General features: G+C 33.9%; 2 protein-coding genes across 3 annotated transcripts; both read left to right on the plus strand.

Annotated features, from left to right (window-relative positions):
• Positions 1–210: 210 nt before the first annotated feature.
• Positions 211–11,298, plus strand: LOC145749835 (uncharacterized). 2 transcript variants are annotated; one of them, XM_082565702.1, is made up of 7 exons: positions 211–460; positions 1,505–1,624; positions 5,874–7,047; positions 7,179–7,746; positions 7,918–8,034; positions 8,243–8,666; positions 10,087–11,298. In XM_082565702.1, exons 1-7 carry the CDS (start codon positions 319–321, stop codon positions 10,848–10,850), a joined length of 3,309 nt encoding a protein of 1,102 aa, XP_082421828.1. In that variant the 5' UTR covers positions 211–318; the 3' UTR covers positions 10,851–11,298. The 2 variants fall into 2 exon arrangements, with proteins under 2 accessions (XP_082421828.1, XP_082421829.1); XM_082565703.1 differs by lacking the exons at positions 211–460; positions 1,505–1,624 and adding an exon at positions 4,906–5,003.
• A 619-nt stretch (positions 11,299–11,917) lies between these two features.
• LOC145750856 (uncharacterized) lies at positions 11,918–18,997 on the plus strand. Its single transcript, XM_082566929.1, has 22 exons — positions 11,918–11,981; positions 12,675–12,845; positions 12,973–13,099; positions 13,349–13,440; positions 13,611–13,754; positions 13,973–14,098; positions 14,334–14,434; positions 14,559–14,669; positions 14,817–14,990; positions 15,427–15,505; positions 15,858–15,960; positions 16,125–16,189; positions 16,361–16,395; positions 16,622–16,820; positions 16,895–17,013; positions 17,127–17,223; positions 17,654–17,721; positions 17,833–17,967; positions 18,278–18,406; positions 18,503–18,642; positions 18,783–18,918; positions 18,971–18,997. The coding sequence occupies exons 1-22, from the start codon at positions 11,918–11,920 to the stop codon at positions 18,995–18,997; spliced, it is 2,442 nt and encodes an 813-aa protein (XP_082423055.1).
• Positions 18,998–20,087: the final 1,090 nt, after the last annotated feature.

The raw sequence follows: 20,087 nt of genomic DNA on the forward strand, positions 1-20,087 counted from the left end.
TGGCGTTGTATTTATTGGCTAAGTGCAAAAGAAGTTGCCATTTTTATGCGCACACTAACGCGTATGTTTTTAATGATAAATTAGATTATAATGTATTGCTGTAATTGATATAAATGCAATTGTTATGACCTGGTTATTCATCAATTTATTTTGTAGTAAATAAATGAAGACAAATACATAAACACCTGTTTTTTTTATTTTACAGTTCCATGACATAGTACCAGTAATTATAGTTTGTGATTAAAAAATTAGCGCTGTGCTTAAACAGCATGCTAGCTCAAAACTGAAATACCAGCTTGCTTTTAAAGCCTTAGAAAGATGGAAGAATCGCCTTTATACGTTTTAACGAAAGCGGCAAATTTCGTTGAAAATCAAGATCAACACCCCCAAGCGAATTCGCCGAATGTCAATCAAAATCCGGATCAAAACAACTCAGTAGAAAAGAAGAAAACCAGTGCTGGTAATACACTTTTAATGTATCTTTTTTGCCTAGTATGATTAACTGACTTACCAATGGTATTTTTAACTAAAACTTCAACTAAAGATTTATTTGGATACTTTAGCTAAGTCTTGAATTGTACCTACCAATTTAAAATATTATTGACCTTATAACCTAATAGTTTAATAATTTAAAATATTATTGACTTTGTCAAATCGTAGTTTACATAAATTTTAAGTAACTAACAAACATAATTAATTTATATTTAGGTTAACCTTAAGCGTAAATAGCTATAAATAAATCTCCTATTAAAAACAACGCATTCTTTGTGCTATATAAACGTGTAGCACCGGTTAAGTTTAATCTTATTTTAACAACTATAACATTTAAGCATTTTTTAGCGGTTTTTGATAACATTATAGTAGGAACAGAACAGAAAATTATACTGCAGACTTGTTTATCTCATATTTTTTTTCATATTCGTTTTAATATCACGCGGCGTATCGCTTTTTTTGGACAAATTTAAGCCAAATCAACAAGCCGAGACGATTTTCTCATTGCTATATGTGTGTCATATCGTTTGCGGTTTGGAAAAATAAACATGGTGTTTAAGTTTTTAAGGGCTTAGCTCTATCATGGAAACGGGTTGTTTACGATACGTTCTGTTAGTGTATCAAATGTCTTAGCTCACGCTGTTGTTTTTTCTTCTTTTGTAACGGCTTAACGATGTAAAAAAATGTTGTACAAACGCCATTTTTTATGTTTTTTCGGTAACTGTTCAGGTATTACTGTTGTTTTAAAGTCTCCGCTCTGTATTTGTGGGCAATTTATTTTGTTTTGGTGGTTTAATACAAAAAATGGGCCTGTATAAATAAATTAATTTAAATAAAAATACAATTTGTTATCAGAATTCTTCAGGTAACTTATTTAAAATTATGTAAACAACATTTTTAACGCATCGGTGCAGTTATAAAAATAGATTGCATACCTTTAGGCTTACGAACGCCATCATTATTTTTCTAGTAATATGACACCACTTAATCTGATTATTATTCTGTTCCACAGCGGCAAAACGGCCCCCTGTTTTTCTGCCGGATTCCGTAAGCAGACATCATGATATTCCGCCGGAAAATACAGCACAACTGTCTGAATATCATCATCCTAATGCAGCCCCAACGAAACGAGGTAAATTCGATTTTTTAAGGATCTTGGTAGAAAATTAAATGTAACTATTGCAGGAAGCGTTTATATTGGTTTAAAAACTTACATATATACTTTTTTTTATTTGCTATGTTTTTTCGTGTTTTCGAAATCAGTGTTAAAAAATATTATATAACTTATATATAGCAAGTAAAAGTGCGTTTGCAGCTTGGTATATTACATAACCATATAAACGATTGTTATTTATTACAACACGGCAGCAGTGTGTTCAAATCATCCACGTTATATATAAACAGTTGTAAATGATGTGTCAATTCATTCATCGTTGGCACTATAATTATGTTTTGGCACTTTGCAGCGAGCTAGGCAAATAAATCAATTGAATCAAAAACTCCCTTTATTGGTATTAGATTAATAAAAATAAAATAGCAATATGTTTATCTAAAGTTAAACAAATTCTTTGTTGTTACAAATTTCGGTATGTCCTGTTTTTTTAAGCAAAATGCGTTTTTGTAATCTTGGTTTTGTGGTTACATTAATGGCTTTGCTATGAATGGAATGTTGTAAAAATGTTTTATTAAAGTCATTAAATAAAATAGGCTTGTTTAAATTAAACTCTGTATATCTAACCCAATAATTGCTGTTTACAAATGACAAAAAACATACTGGAAAAAAAATTGGAACCGTAATTTTTTGCTATAGGTTTGAAAAAAATATATGTTGCAATAAATAAGTACTTATTTTTTTATTTTTTTACACAAAAGACGTGTCATTTTTTTGTTGTTGTTTCGGCATGTTGCAATATCGACAGTTCAAGTTAGTCTAAAACGCTCGCTTTCCTATTACTTGCTCTATATTTAGAAAAGACGAACACGCACTAAAAAGTCACGTGACAAAACCTGTAGAGTTTTGATGAATCGGTTTTAATTCATCATTAGTGCATTTACGCTTTAAAAAGTAAACATATTAATATCGCCTACACACCATAATCAGGTTTTTGGCTGTCAATATTTGAATAAGTTTTTAAGTGTAATTATGTATATTGCCTTGTCATTAGCACTTGCGGGGTTATTAGACTTTGTCTTCAAATAGAGTTTATTTCGTCTATGTTTAAAAACACACACTTTAAATGATACACGACTTTGCACTTTACCGACCTTTTTACGTTAATAACTACCGAGGTTTTAAAACTCGCATTAAATAGTTAATTGCTGTTTATTTTAGAAAAATAAAAAAATTAGAGCTATCAGTTATAATAATTGTTTGTTTTAAATTTAAGTTGATATTTTTAACTTAAGTTTAATGCGATTTGCGTATAGTATTAAGTCATTAACAGTGGATTATCCACGGTAATAGAAATGCCTTATAATTTGTGTAAAAACATAAATATTTGTTATTGTTAGGCAAATGTAACCATTTTGCGCGTATTTATTGCGTTTTATAGTAACCGCTAGACGGCGTCGTGTGCTGTAAACGCAGTTTAAAGATTTTCCGCTTTTAGTGGTAAACGAAACTAAAAAAATACTTGATTTTATCTAAACTTTTATTTAAAAAAAATACAATACAAAATGTACGGTGTTAAAATTAATGGAATTATGAGGTTAAGTTTCACCTCGTATGAAACAAAATAAATAAAGAATTGTTGAAATAAACGGGCGTGAAAGGGTTGTGCTAATATTAAAGGCGCAAACATTGCTAAATATAAATAGAAAATGTTGTCACCAATAAAAAAAAAATTCTGAAAATCGAAAAATTTCCCTAAAACTTATGACTATCAAAAACTAGGCAGTTTTATTACTAGAGTCAATACCTAAAAATAGATGTGAGTTTTTGTATGGAAGAACCGATACTTTTTGCTTATTGTCAGCTGTTCGTTGTCGTTAAATCGCAATTGTTTGCCAAGCGCTATGACACGAAAGTCGATCGCTGGGGTGTTTACATAACACAAAGAGACATGACGTAACATCATCGTTGTGTTATTCCCAATCGAGCCCAATCACATACACTTTGTACTATCGCCTAGTCACGTGACCGTTTACGCCTCACCGCTCGTGTTAACAGAGCGTCTTTTACGCGCGAGTGGGCACGGGTACAATTGAGCCTAGACCTCGCCGTTGTTGTGTCGCAAATCGACGGGGCTTTTGTCATACCTAATAATAGCACGTCGGTTCTGTATACCTTTGACACGATTTCGCCTTATTTGGCAAACTGTAATTTTTCGGGAACCGCGCTGGTCATTTTCTCTCGTTTAAGCCCTCGCATATATATATAAATTCGTGGCGCAGTGTTTTGGTTCGTCTATTATTGGATTAAAGCAGTTTTAGTTTAAGGTTTAGTGCGGCGATTATGACACTCCCAGCCTTAATAAGTAAAAGGAACCGCAGATTAAGTCGAAATACGCAGGTAGCTTATGAATTCCGCGACCGCACATTCACTTATCGTGTTGCAACATCAAGCTCAAGTTTAGCGCAGTACTACAGCGTTTCGCGTTGCCTCGCCGCCGTGTTTTACATCACAACAAATAAAAGGCTGGCAACAGGAAAGCAACAAGCTGAGAGGAGGGCTCTGTGTCGAATTACCTGACCGCAAAGTGTAACCTCGGCTCAGATTTCGAGTTAAAACCTGCGAGAAACTTTAACTCATTCTCTTGTGCTTTTCTGGCCCACTCCTTTTGGATAGCCCGAGGCCTGTGTGTTAGACGATATCTTATTGACATTCTGCTAGTGTGCAGAGAGTTTAGGTCAGGCTTCACTCGCGTTACAAAAGCATGTTGTAGTTATCGTGTAATGTACAGGTTCATGAGAACGTTCCCCAAGTCGGTTATTAAACTCGAACTAGGCGATTGAAGTACAGAACAGGTCACACGGATTTCTACGCGAAATGGCAATTTTTCAGGGCGCGTGGCAGGGCCGCTGTTTTCCCGAAATTGCCGCACTTAAAATCGTGTGAAATCGTAGATTCGTTAGTTCAATTACGCTCCCTTTAATTGCCTGCACTGCGCACGGCTTATAAGGGTCTTAGTATAAGCTGTTTCGTGTTACGTGTACATATTCATCGTGTTTCGCTAAATAATAAAGGGGCCCGCTTGGTTCCTAGACTAATTGTGGTGTAATCCAACCTAATAGCTGATTATCTGTTATGCATAGATAAGGGAGAAAAAAGTTAAGTGTAACGACGTGTGTTTATACACTAGACTGCCGTTCGTTTTTTTAGTCAGTTGAGTAAGTCGCCATCAGTTAACATACGTGTGGTATAGCAATCTTGTAATGGGTACACAGAAATGGTGATTGTAATCTAAGCTGGTCCAGAATTTCTAGGTACTATAACTTGCTGATATTAACAGTTGATTACATCGAAAATTCAGTTAGGTTTAATCAAGAAACATTTTTTGTCTTAAGATAAGGTAATAGTATAAGGAATGTATTAAAGATTTTTGTTTAAGGCCCAAACATTTTTTCTTAGTTTTATTCTTTAAAAGCGGTTTTGCGATCTTTTGTTTAGGCATCAAATCGCGGTCGAGGCCTACGAGGCCTTTGTTTGTTTACGAATTTATTCGACGGACATGGGATTTCGGCTTGTAATTTGTAGCAAGGTTTTTCAAGATGCTTGAGGCTGTACGCGCGTGTGTTCGTAAAGTATGGGTCGTGTGCACTTGGGTCCGTGCATGTGCGGGCTCGCGTTTCCGTACCGCGGTTTAGGCTTCAGTAGTTCGGCAGCCAAGCGCTAGGCTAAAAAGAAACCCGCAGGAGAGCAAGCTTGTGTGAGAGAGTAGGCCCGATCCAATGCTACAGTGAAGTGCCTGTGTGAACATCAGTCGATCGAGACCACACAAAGGTCTACTTCCATGCAAGTCTATGTTTTATAAGCAGTTTTAGGGCAGCGAGTTTCGGAATCGGACAACAAAAGTTGTTACGCGACACTGAACCTTTTTGTAACAAGCAGAGCTATCAGTTAGCTTAGCGGATAAGGTCATTTTAGAAAAGCCTTGGATTTACGCGCATTTGAATGCTTACAATAGACTCGCGTAGTCAGAATAGGAACTAGATCGTAAGAAACACCCTTTCGTAAATATAGGCGAGGTTTGTTTGTGGTAAGCGACGTTTTATTCGTGACTCACACTTAGCTGTCGCGAACTCAAAGTTGTCAACTTGTAACATTAATTCTCTCCTCGTCTTAGTCATAAAGCGACGGCTAGTTTTACGTGCTTTCTAAACTTTGTATTTTTCAACGGAAATTCGCGTTATGTAGCTCACTCGCTTGTTGTTATTTTTAGATGAAAGAAATAGGGATACAGGAAGCAACATGCGCATGTACAGCTTAAACGAAGCCGACAAACACAATCAACAAGCAATTCCTATGACGCATTTTCAAAGCAACGGCATATTGCACCATCGCCATCACCCCGACGAACGACAGGCCACTTTCCGCCGGGATTGCTCTACCGAATCCCCGCCGCCGAGGTGCGACTCTCCCGTGCTTCGACCACGATCGCCAACGTTAAGCTCCGCCGAACATCGCAACCAATCGATGCCTGGGTCTTTGGGCACAGTTGGAGCTCACGCGTTACCAAGTTTACCCGCGGCTAATCCGATGATGCCTTTTATAAACCCCTTGTTATATACAGCAGCGTTTGATCCTGCAGTCCAAGAGGCATTGGCTCGACAAAGACTTTTACAAGCCGAACCTGGCCACCAACAGTCCCCGGTTTCGTCACCAAGTACGTCATCAACAACCGCTCACCCATCAGTACCCGCAACAATGCCAGGATTTATGTACCCGTTAGCAAACCCAGCTATGTTTATGGGACATCGCGGTGTTGCGGCGCCCCATTTGGGTATTTCGGATTTATCCACAATGCTGTTTCCCTCTCCGTTGACAGCATACGGAACTGCTGCTAATATTTTACCGCAGCAAGTTGCTGCTAGCCTCGAACCCGACAAGCGAATTTTTGATACGATGGCGGGACTGAGTCACCCAGCCGCTGCTGCTCATTTTCTTTCTAACCCCTACATAAAAACTTTTACGTCAGCGGGTTTAGAGGCTTCTAAAGACAGCCAAGGAAGAATAAAGCACCAACCTGTTGTAGCTGGCCTGCCGGGATACTCAAGCGAATTTTTCCAGAAATATCAGGAAGCCGTTAACGAGAGTTATAAGTTGGATCAACAACATGCGGGTTCGCCCGGCCCCAGGAGGGGTTCCCCTGATCCGGGAAGCAAGAAACTGCCATCGTACATGATGCCATCATTTCTGCCGTCTACTGCTACCAAATCGCCGGTCCCAGAACCCAAAACGTCTCCGACTGCGCCGCGTTTGATCCGGAACGGGGCAAACTCTTCGCCCTCGATTCACCACCACCATTCCAACCGAACATCACGTGACCATGACGAAGAAACGTGGCCGATGAACGGCGAGGACGCTGGAAGAAGACTAATGGCATTAGCTCAACGGTAGGTTTCTTAAACTTTAAATGGGTTTATATTAAAGTTTATGTTTATAAAATGATATATAAACAGCTATATTACCCTAAGCAATGTATAATTTTGTTTAAACGTTTTTTAAAGTAAAGTTTACCTTCTAGGCCGCAAAACGCAGCAACGGAGTCGCACCAATCTCGATATAAAGCTCCCCACGATCGAATTGAATCCAGGTCGACCAACTCGCCCCACGATCGAAGGGATTACCGTCGAATCTCGCACGACCGATCCCCGCGGCAAAACCTTCATTCAGTTCCCGCGGATCGTAAGAAGCCCCGCGACGTCCAGTTTCCGCCCGGCGCTCACCCGGAAAACATAATCCACTCTGCGCTCTCGTATTCAAGTAAGTCGCCAAAGCCTCCCAAGCGGTCGAGCAGTCCTCCTGAAATCCGACATCACGTGTCAGCCGCATCCAGTCCATTTGTAACTGTCAAGCCACCGCCAAGCACACAGGAAAAGGAAATGCCGCCTTATTTCCCGCCCAGTACGGCGCCGTACATGTTTCCGGCCACGTTAGGGGGCTTGACGGTCCCGCCCTACTCGCTGCAGTCGTACCTGAGGCACGGAGCACCGGGTGCAAGTCCGCCTGGAAAAACACCAGCGGAAGCTCTTGCCGCGTCTTCCCTAGCTGCCGGAGTTCCGCTTTATAGACCACAAGCACCTACAACAGAGGTAAACAATTTGGTCCATATTTAAAAAAAAAATGGCTTTAGTTTTGTGCATAATACTCAATTAAAAATAATGATGTAAGTATACCAGCTTTTTATGCCTAAATAAATACGATTCTGACTGTTTATTTTTTAGTGACATATGTTTAAACTATAGAATTGGATATTTTTTCAGGCAGTGCTAGAGTACGCACGACTTACGGGCATCCCTCCTTACGCCGTAGCATTACTGATGCCTCCACAACAATCATATCGACCTTCTGTTATATCTCACCCAAGTACCACGCAACAGGTGTGTAATCAGAAACCGAAAAAATATGAAACTAAAATATTCGTTTGATAGTTAAATATAAAATAATCGTTTTTTGGGGGAATTTATTAAATTTTTTAAAGTAATGCTTAGTTTTTATATCTTTATTTTGTTACTTTTATTCGAATTATTGTTGGGTATATTCAAATATTAAAGTTTATATTGAAATACGAATGTTTATTTGTTATAGGATTATGCTGCTGCCTTAAAGCAAGTAGCTTTGCAAAATATGATGCTGGAACGGGGTGAAAATAAATACCGCGTTGGAAGTCCCTCTCTCCGGATGCCGAATTCCTCTTCTTCTGTTAAACATCCGGACATCAAACCACAGGTTCCTCCAAAACCCTATAATCCTTCTCTAAAGCACCCTTCAAGAAGTCCGATGGATCAAACTCACTCTGAGGAAGCTCTTGATTTTCGACAGATGGTAAAGAGGGAGGTTAGCTCCCCCTCCTCCAAACGATCAATCCCATCTTCCGGACTTGCTCTGCCTCCAAGGACATCTCATCACATTCCACGATATCCCGGAGAAGAGGAGCGGAAGTTAAAGAGGAAGTCGGAGGACTCGATTTCTGGAGGTGAAGGATTAAAGAAAAGAAGAGAAGTTACAACAGGTTGGTATTAAAAAAATATTTTTTAAATTTAATTTATTTTTTTATTCATTATGGACGTAAAAAAAACTATTTTGCAGCTGTAAACACCTCTGTTTATTATGTTACATTTCGTACTTCACGGTTTAGCATTACGTTACACAACTGACTGGCTAAATGCGGATTGTATTGCTTTAAGTGTAAAGCGCTTTTCAAGTGGATATTGCATGGTAAAATGCTTGTTTATTTGCGCTCTCTCAAACCGTAGAAGATAAAAAGCTAAGAGCACAGGCTACGCGCAATCGCGCCATCGACCGCGTCAGAGTCTATTTCGGGGTGTTGACGTCATGGGCTCTTGAAGTTGACTTAAGCTCGTTCGAGTTTCAGCTTGTGATGTGTAGTGGCTCGGGCTGCGGCTTTTCACCAAACGTTTCCGAATTCAAAACAGGCCTCGTCTGCGAGATGGCCAACTTAGATACTGGCGGCTGGAAATTACAAGGCAACGTCGTGTTTTTTCCCTGTCGTGTCGTGTAGGCTCAAAGCTAGCTGTGCGTTCGATTTCGTTTTTCTTCTAGCTTCTTAATCTGATTATTTTTATCGGCGTTATTTCCGTGTTGAGTTATGTCGTAAACCTTTAAACGTGACTGGAATAATGTGTTTATGGTTTGACACACCGGATTGTGTAGGCTCTGCAGTAAGCCTTGCAACAACAACCCATCGTAGAACAGGCTAAAAAAACAATTTAGGGCCGACTTTTTTAATGTCGCAATGGGTCAATTTTTTTGAAGTTTTAATTGAAAATCTTGATACCTCTTAAAGCCCTGTCTAAATCCTTTAATTTCGAGAACTCGATACGGCCTGCTCGCTTCACGGATTTTCAATTTAAATCGCGTGTTTACTCGCAAATGGGAACTACAACTGAAGGTCGTAAATCCCTGGTTTGTTTGAGATGCTTCGACGCGCCGGATTTGCGGTCTAGACAATGACGGCTCGACAGACATTGGCCCATGCCCGGGCAAACTAGTAGCTGAAGCGTCCGGCTTCAAGCTGTGGCCGACATACACTGTAAAATTGCGTCAAAGCTTGTATTATCACTAGGTTAAACGACGGTACAATTGCCTAATTTGCGGCGTTGGTCGCTATTTGGCCGAAAATTTTTGCCCAATTAACCTTTCTAGGAATCGAGTCACGTATTTTATATATTGTCCTAACTACTGTGCGCAGTTTTTCAAACATGTTATTATCATAAACCGCTTAAAACACGCGGTTTTGCTGATTATTAGGTATATTTAAACTGTAACTGTTAAATGTAAAAGACTACGCTGTATGTTTATATTATTTAAACCTGTTTATTTTTGACACATTTTCTCGTACTTTAACCTATGGTCTTATGGTTCATTTATTTTTATGAGTTTTTATTTATTTAAATTTTTTGATTATTTAGAATCTGCGGATATTGACGAACACTTTCGTAGATCGTTGGGTGAGAAATACAAAGACGTTCAACACAAAGTCAGCATTAGCGGCACGGTGGACGACCATTTTGATAAGGCCTTAGGGGGCGACGGGTGGCGGCGAGCTAAAAACACCGAAAATAAATCGCCAACTGACAATCATATTCAACAACAACAAGTTGAGGACGTACGTTCTTACAACTCCCGCCTTCCTCCGTTCCCGTCTGGAGCAAAAGTGCCACAATTTCACCCTTTTGTCCAGCGAAGTCAGCCCTCCGCCCCTTCGTCTATAAAGGCGGTGAATTCCCGGGGTCCAATGTACCCGGAAGCGCTCGGGTTGAGTCACCCGACGGCCGTTTCGATCCACACAAATAATCACCCAGTTAAACTAACCACGCGGACTTCACCCACTATTCGTAACACTTCCCCATATATGGTCAACTACTCGACCGCGGAGGACGTTAAGGTGGCTGCGAGCAGCAACGGAGTCGTGCGAAGCCCAGTCACTTCAATTCATTACCCCGTGACGTCACCACGTGGCCCCGTGACGCCATCAACAGAAAACGAAGCTCGTCCGGCAGCAACTGCGCCGTCGACCAATCCGCCGCCGTACAACCTAACATCGGGTAATCCGTACGCGGATGCGCGGACTTCGCCACTTTATTCCGCCGCGGAAGTGAACGGTAAAGCCCCGACATCGACGCCGAGCATCGACTCCGCTGACGCGAAAACCCCGGTCTCGGTTCAAACATGATCCCACGTGCGTAAGGAGAATCTTTTCGAGATCTACTTCTAAGGGGATTAGTCAAAAATATGCCGTTAACAGAAGAGTAACCAGGGCGCTATACATACTTTCAACACGGCAATGCGGCCAGATGAGCTGTCTAGATTGCATTCCTTGATATTAGTCTCGCTTGAGACAACACCTGATCAAGATTGTAGAGTACAAAAGAATTCGGTTGCTATTTTTTAACCAAAAAAACACAAGTTTCATTATTTTAAACAGTTTTAAGTGTTTTATGTGATTCTTTATAGCACGTTTTAACGTTTTATTCAAAAAACAAAGAAGTCGTTAGTAATTTTCTAATTCAATTATGGATTTTTTAAAAAAAAAAAATTTGTTAATGCTTTTTTGGTCGACCATTTTTACTTTCATTTTTGGTCGCTGCTGTGCCTTAAAAAATCGGCATTAAATTGCTACAAACTAAGATTGATTATTATTATTTAATCTTAAGATCAGGTTTACTAATAACACCAGATTAGTGCAAGTAGTTAAAAAATTTCGTGGGCGGGAATTTAAGGTTTAATTTTATTATTTTAGCTTTTTGAAAAATCAGAAAACTAATATTTTTCTGTATTTTTTAGCGGGTATTTTATTGCCAGCTATTAGTATTTCGGGCTTTAGGTTGATCAGACAATATGTCGTTTTAATGGCTTTTATATAAATCACATAAGGCAAAATGTGTGATCAAGAGAACTCAACATTTTTTTATTGTATAAACATCTGAACCATCTTTATAACTTGTTGTTAAGTTCTTTATGTTGGCAACCGTTACACTGTTTACTAATTTTGATAAAACGGAAGTTAAATTTAGAATTCTTCCTACTTACCCATTTAAAAGCAATTTGTCATGTACATGTATTGTTATACTCCAAAGGAAGTTGCCCTAAGTCAGAAATGAGGCTTTAATGTAGTTCACACACTAAAGTAGCCTATAGTTAAAGGTTGTTTCGCTTTTTAAGTGTTAAAAATATTGTTTTTTATATTTTGGTGAAACTATAAAAAGTTTAAGATTAGAGACTACTCGTCAATGGAATAAAATGCAAAGATTTTTTGCGGTGTTGTTGATATTGCTGTTGAGTGCTGTTAACAGTTGCAATGCAGGTAAATATAGATACCAAAAAATATTTTTTTAATACAAAACAAAAAGGATCACCTGTAGTTTACGATCTTTTAAAATATTATAACCGTAAAGATCGAAAAAGAATTAGCAAGAACCATAAAATACAAGAGAGAATTAGCGAGGAACGTAATGTACAAAAGTTTGTTACAGAACCGTAAAGTACAAGTGAATCCTTAAAGATATGAACGAATTTCGAAAAAAAAAGATTTTTGTAAATACTGAAATCTTACTGTTAATTTCTAGTATTTCAGTTCGAGCGATTTTACATTTTAGATTTAAAGCATGGTGATGTATTTAGCATACATAAGTGATTTGGGTTTTAGTTTTGTGAGGCAGTGTTGTACCTTAAAGCCTTTCCATACCCGAACATTCTTAATTAAATTTATAAACCAATTTATATATATTTATTGCTCTCTTATGTCTAAAAAAGATTTGACTCACAACCAATTTCACATCTCTAGGCTAGACTTTTAGACCTTCGTTAAAGTAGTGATTTTCCCGTTTTGATACTTTTAAATTACAGCTTCATTTTAAAATAATTAAACACTACTTTAAAAGTAATTTATTGTCCACCCTTTATAAAGCCTGCTTACAAAAAACTAAATACGAAAAAGTTTAAAATATTTTTAATTGTAGTTCCTTAAAATATAATGCGATTATTTTAATTTAATAAGCATGCGAAGACATAGTCGCCTCAAAAGATACATTAGGCCTATACACTTTGTCTAACGATCAACTAAACGTGGAAAGTGCTGGCAATATTTGCCGTGAAAATGGTGGAAATCTGGCCACAGTAGACGACCAAGAGAATGTACTTTATGCAATAACGAAAAAATATACTAAGGGTTAATTTTTATTATTATAATTATATTTATTATATAAAACTTTTAAAATTTTGTGTTTAACTTAAATATACATGTGTAGGTATTATAACTGGCAAAATAATCTTGTGAGTCCAACTAATTTATTTAGGTTTACAAAGGGTCTGGATAACATACAAAACTTTTTCTTCTGAAAAGTTTTATCGATTTTTAAAGTATAATAACCTATATCCAAATTGGAGAGTGGCTGAAGTTAAATATTTTGATCTTTATAAAAGGTATAGGCTAATGATTATAATGATAATTTTGTAAATAGAATTCGAAAAAAAAAACATTATACATTGTATTTAGCTTTTCATTAGGAATTAAAAAATATAGAAAAATTTTTTTTTGTATGCAAATATTTTGAAGTATATAGTTACATCCCTTTTTCTGATTTTAAAATTTATTCTGTTTCTAGCTTTCATATTATAATATTATTTATTAAATGTATCTTCTATGTTTAGAATTTGTATTTTATTTTTTAGAAAAACTGGGAATTTTACAAAACTGGTTTCTATTTGCAAACATTATTATCCTGTATCTGCTTGGAAGTTATCTTTAGGTTCACAATGTCCTAGTAGGTTATGCTTGTTATTTTACTTTAATATGTTCGATAAATTTAAATAGATAATTTCAGTAGGGTTTGTTATTATTTAGGTTAGGATTTTCTTAATGTAAAATGTTTACTTATATTTAATTTTTTTTTTAAATTTTTAAAGTAACAAAATCTTGTTTTATTTATGGTAGATAATTTTTATCCCAATTTCCAATTGTATGGAGGTACCTCTTCTTCAATTAACACTAGGCAGTTATATCTTTATGATAACGAGAATACTACTAAAGTTTTAACAAGCAATAATGGAAATAATGATGGTGTTATGTATATACCTGGTAGTTTTGTTTTTACATTTATTTATTTATATTATTTTTTGGTTGACTTATATGGTATCAAATAGTGGTGTGTATAAAACTCTGTAAATTCTGTTATTAGATATTATACTTTGTTAACAATTAGTTAAAATAGCTCTTAATACTAACCAACTGCAAAAGATTATTAAAAGTATATATATTTATATATATGCATTTTTTAACATATACAATTTATTCAGACATTAAGTTTTTACTTTCTTCAACAACTGATCAATGTGAAATATATCATTATATGGAAAATTGGCGTAGAGAGACACAATCTAGTTGTTTACATAACAAGTATTATTATGCATGTGAATATAAACGTAAGTAAAAAAGCAAAATACTAAGTACCTTAGAAACAAAAGTTTTATATTAACTGGTTTAAGGTCTGCGCAGGACACTTTGTCAAGTGTTACTCACCTTTGAGTCTATTTTTTTAGGGATAGCTTTAATAAGCTTACGTCACAACATGCTTTTTAAAAAAGATTTAAAAAAATAATTTATGTCTTAAAAATTGGATTTATTTATTTTATTAAACTTTAAATGATTTTTTTATAGTGATCATTAAAACAGAGCCCAAAAAATGTGACAGTTCAATAGTTCATGTGTCTTGGAATAATAAGTGGTCTTATTTTTCTGACTATAGACTTACTACCGAAGTATGTCATATTTATATTTTACAATTTAATCTTTTAAAAATTGTTTAAAAAAGGAAACTTCCTTAGAATGTTTAAATATTTAAGTTGTTAATTGTTTAATAAATCTAAATTAATTTATTTTTAGATTTTCTTTTATGATCAAAATTCTCAGCAATATCAAATACATGATGTAGCCTTTGACCTGAATAGTTATACAGTGAAAAACTTAAAACAAAGAACAACATACAGCATAACGGTATATATAAAAAACAAGTAGTATTTTGAAGTGGTATATTTTTCTATATATTTTTTTATTTTTAATATTTGATGCCGAAAAAATAATATATTTTACTCTTATTAATTGTTAAAACAATAATATGTAACAAAGTTTGTTTAAATATAGGTCATGACTTCAATAACTGAATGTGGAACCTCAGTATCCTCTTATTCAAATGTTACAACCAGTTTTGGAATTCCTGATGTCATAACTTCATCTTATGTTAATTCAACTCAACCTAACTGTATTATTAAGTGGCCAATACCAACTAGTTATGTGGATGACATTCTTTCATATGAGGTAAATAAATGCATAGTAGGCTTATTTTATATTTTGTACTGGACTAAATTTCCTACAAAATCTCTTTAGGTTGAACTAACAAGCAGTGTCAATGTTACACTACAAAGTTTTAATAAAAATCAAATTGAATCATCTGAAAATAAATATTTTGTTAAAGTATCGACTAATGATCATGGCTTTAATCAAAATATTTCTTTAAATGTAAGTTTCTTGTGTAAATTAACATTTTATATAAGATTTGTTGCACAGTTCACTAATAACTAAATTTCAAACAGCAAAAACTTTGGCATAATAAATGAACTTTTTGTGAAAAGTCTTGAGTATAGCTTCCTTAAAGTATATAAACTAATTTAATTAAAATTGTTTAGTAGTTTTTTTTTTGCTACATGGATAAAAAATGCTACGTTAATTAATTTTTAGTAAATTTTTTTTTAAGATTCGAGGAGTTTCATGTCAGGGAGAAGGAAGTTGGAGACTGGTGACTGGGACTTGTCTTAGTCCGAAACCTGAGCCAAGTACTTTTTTAATTCTTTATAAAGATAATTTTCATATTGGAAACTGTAAAACACTAAATATTAGGCGATTAATTTAAAGCTAGTAATATTAAAACTAGCGAATAGTTCAAGGCTAGTAAGATTATTAATTAGGTAAACATTTGGTAAAAATAACAAATGCTAAGCTAGATATTTGTAATGTAAGCTACTAATTGGTTGGATGTATAAAAAGGCAAGAAAAATAACAAGTAAAAACCTGTTTTTTACCATGTTACTTTTATCATTCTAATTTTTTTTATTTTCGCAAATATATTTAGTGTATTCAATATTCTTTAGTTGTTTTTTTTTCAATTATTTTTTGTGTAACATTTAGTACCCCTACCGCCATCAAAATCTTCTGCTGGTGTTTATTTGGGGATCTTCTTCCTATTCCTATTTATTATAATTTTTGTGATACTCCTTTTATGGAAAACAGGGTAGGCAGTTAACTTACATTCTTCTATTTTAAAAAGCTGTTGCACATTAAGATAGTAACGATTTAAAAATATATAATAAATTTAAAAAAAAGTTTTTTTTACTACTTTATAAAGCTATTTATCTTTTGTAAGATTTATAAATTATTATATTTGCTGTTTTACAGTTATTCTGCTCGAATATTATATTACAAATGTATCAATGTTTGTATTACAGCTATTAAAACATCAGGTAATCTTAATTAATGTTTGATATTAACATAATTTGAAGTTTATTTATGTAAAACTGTGAAATATACTTATTTTTTTAAGGTTATGATAATTTTTTTTTTCAAATAAATAATCTTTTATACTACACGAAAACTAAAACACCTAATAAGATTATTTTATCTAAAATTTTTAGAAAAATTTCGCAAGAAAAAGTCAAGAAATGAAAATGTAGGTTAAAGAGAATATTTAAAGCAATATAAACCATGTATTGTCATTTAATAAATAGTAGTTTATCTTTGCTATTTTTTTTTATTTAAGTTTAATGTAAGTACTATAGCTTTTAATAACATGGCAGCAATAAAACCTAAACCAATAATCTTACTTTTTAAAAGAACTTGCATTTTTAAGGCATTTGCACATATTACCAAACAATTTTTTATAATTTGTTTTGTAGAAGGCAGGATATATAGACATGTCATCAGATTCCGATATTGCCGTATCCCATATAAAGGTTGAACACCCAAAATCAAAAGTAACTTATTTAAATGTAAACAGCAAGAAAGTTACAAATGTAGAAGATAATAATCATCCTAAACAACATCGTGTATCTGTTATACCAAACATTAAAACCAATGTTGTTGGCAAAAAATCAGGTAAACATTTTATAAACTTGTGTAAAAATCGAAATATATAAATTATATAAAATTTTGCATATTTTTATTACTAGTTACCTTTGCTGCAATTGTTGAAACGAAAATGTCGAAAACTTTTATTGAGGATAGCGATCTTGCAAAATATTATCAAGAGTTATGTTCCGACAATGCAAATCTACAAAGAGCATTTCAAGTAAATCCAATCAAATTTTTTTTTTAGTTTCAGTTTAGTAAAATTGTACTTTCAAAACTATTTTGTAAAAAAACAAAATTTTCTATTAAATTTCTTAAACTTTTATATTGTAGGAGTTAGAAAATGCAAGTAAAGAAATTAACAACTCCTGTTTTGCAGCCAAACTCGAAATTAACCAAAAGAAAAATCGTTACAAAAACATCTACCCTTGTAAATATAGCTTTAATATACATGTTATATCATAAACATACTTTACACATTTGTTTGGCTATAGATAAAAAAAATGGTTATAATTAGATTACAATTGGCGAGAATATCAAAAAATATTTGACACTATTGTTTCAATGACCTATAAATTATAAAAAAGTTTTCAAACAGGCAATAATATAAATATGTCTTAAATTTAATATAGTCAATTTTTTTGCATCTCTTTATTTTTGATGTGAAAAAGTTGATTACATGGCCTAAACATAGGGTAACATTTGTTACTCTGACCCAACTTTAAACTGCAAGTTTAGTAAACAGCATTAGGCTCTAAAACCAAGCAAGGCAATTTATTGCCAGTTTAACAGATAATAAATTTAATACAGGAAGCTTTGAATTTTCATAAAATCAATTCTAAAAAAATATTTGATTTTAGTTGATCATGCTAGAGTTATATTAAAAGATAACAACGGTGAAGATTACATTAATGCTGCTTTTATGGATGTAAGTATTTTTTGGTTGAAAAAGATGTATTTTTTTTGTATAAAAAGATTATTTTTAATAAACTCTATAGACCACTTTGCCTTAAACTTAATTAAACACTTATTTTTTTAGGGTCACAAACAAGAAAAGAAGTTTATAGCAGCACAAGGCCCAACTGATTTTACTGTTTTCGATTTTTGGACAATGATTTATCAGCAGAAATCTAATGTTATCGTTATGGTTGCTAGCTTAATAGAGAATGGAAAGGTATATTTAACTTAGTTGTCTGAGAATATATTTAAAGTTAAAAATTATGTTATTTAATTTATTCATTACACTTTTAAAAAAATACTATTATTTATTTAGTAGATTTAAGTTTCATCATATTGTGTGCATGTTACTAGTCTTAAAAATTAAACACATAGCTTTTGCACTTTTTGAAATGTTATTGTGTTTTCTGTTAAATTTTAACTTTTAATTCTTTACTTTTATCAATGTTTGAAAGTTAGGCACAGGTTTTAGAAAGGTTGCCTGAAATCCTTTTCAACCTTATGATATTACTTTTATTTTTTTACAGAAAAAATGTGCTCAGTATTGGCCAAACCTAAAAGAAAGCAAACAAATTGGTGATTTCTGTGTTAAGAACACTGAAGAATTAAATTTGATGGGAATTATAAGAAGAAAATTTATCCTGACTTGCCCCGATGTAGAATATTGATTTTTAAAATCATTTAATGATAAACTAACTTTAAAGAATCAAAACCTTTTTATGTAATTTTTATATTTGTTAAAATTTTTTTAGGGTAGCAGAGAGGTAATCCAATTTCAATTTCTTTCTTGGCCTGATCATGATGTTCCTGTAACAACCTCTCATATGTTTAACTTACATGATATGGTGGAAAAAATATCAGATAGCAAGGCACCAATTGTTGTTCACTGCAGGTATTTAATAATTAAAGTTGTAATTTTAAAAAATGGGTCGACAGTAGTACATAGTTTATAAAGAAATTTAATATACAACACAAAGTTGTATGGTATAAGGACATTAACTAATGGCCTAGTATTTGTTTTTTTTAATAAAGTGCTGGAGCAGGTAGATCAGGAACTTATATTGCGATGGACATTTTATTTCATCAACTCAAAGATCAAAAGGGAGCTGACATTCATCAAACCATTTTGAATATGAGAAAGAATAGAACAGAGATGGTCCAAAATGCTGTAAGTAAAACATTTTTCAGGTGTTTTTTTATTTATTTAAAATCAATCTTAGGTTGATTTTAGCAGTTATGGACACTAAGTAATCATGTAGTGAAGCAAAATGTTTTAACCAACAATTCATTTAAGTTGGAAATATTAATAAGTTATTCTAATTTGTTCGTTTTTTTTTGCTAGATTTTTTTACCTGCATGAAGTTTTGTCTGATGCCATTATTACCTTAAAACCTCTGCTTTTATATATAATTAAGCTTATGGACAATATATGTCAAATTTATAAAGCTGCAAAATAAATACAATTGCCTTTTTTGGTGTTGTGGATAAATTATCGCGGGCAAATTATAGATGCGGGTTGCAACCATATCATGACGATTAAAATTTTAGCTGTTAGGCGGGTTATCAACCAGTAATAACTAAAGCTGTAAGACATATTTTATTATTTTTAAAAACCTTTTGTTTTGTAGAACCAATATGGATTTGTTGTAAAGCTTGTTATAGAAAAGTTGTCTCTTCCTCCTAGCGATTTTTCCGTTCAGGATCTTTCGAAAATTGCAGAAGATAAATTGTAAGCATTTAATGTAGATTCAAAAAGTACTTTTGTGTAATTTAATTTTGCCTTTTTTTGTATATATCTTTATTTCCAATGTGGGAAGGCTAAATGAGCGACCTAAACATAGAGTAACAACTGTTACCCCGACCCAGTCTCAAGTTGCCTTTAGCAGTTTGGGATATTATTGAATATAAGTGCCCAATTAATAAGCTTTAAGCTGCTGGCTTAGCATGAGTTTATACTGTTTAAGGTTGCTACAACATAAAAGCATTGGGGTTTGAACCCAGGACCTCATGTAGCGTAGGAAGTGTTCTGACCACTACAGCACGCTGTGGTATATTTTATTTTTTACTTGATTTTAACAGTAATCTAGTGAGAACAGAGTACAGAAGATTGAATTTATTAGTGGACTTACATACTTACACAATAGCTGATAGAAACTCCAGTCAAAATGTGGATCAACAATGCAGACCAAGTAATTTTTGCCCAATGTTATAAGTTATTGAGTAATCTGTTTATTATAAGTGTTGCTAACAAAAAGTGTGGTAACAATAAAGCTAGATAGAAATGCACTAACGTCAACCTAACATTCATAATTTTTTAAACTGCCAAAAAATTTAAAA

The sequence above is a fragment of the Corella eumyota genome, chromosome 4, assembly GCF_963082875.1.
Source record: "Corella eumyota chromosome 4, kaCorEumy4.1, whole genome shotgun sequence".
In the NCBI taxonomy this organism is placed as follows: domain Eukaryota; kingdom Metazoa; phylum Chordata; class Ascidiacea; order Phlebobranchia; family Corellidae; genus Corella; species Corella eumyota.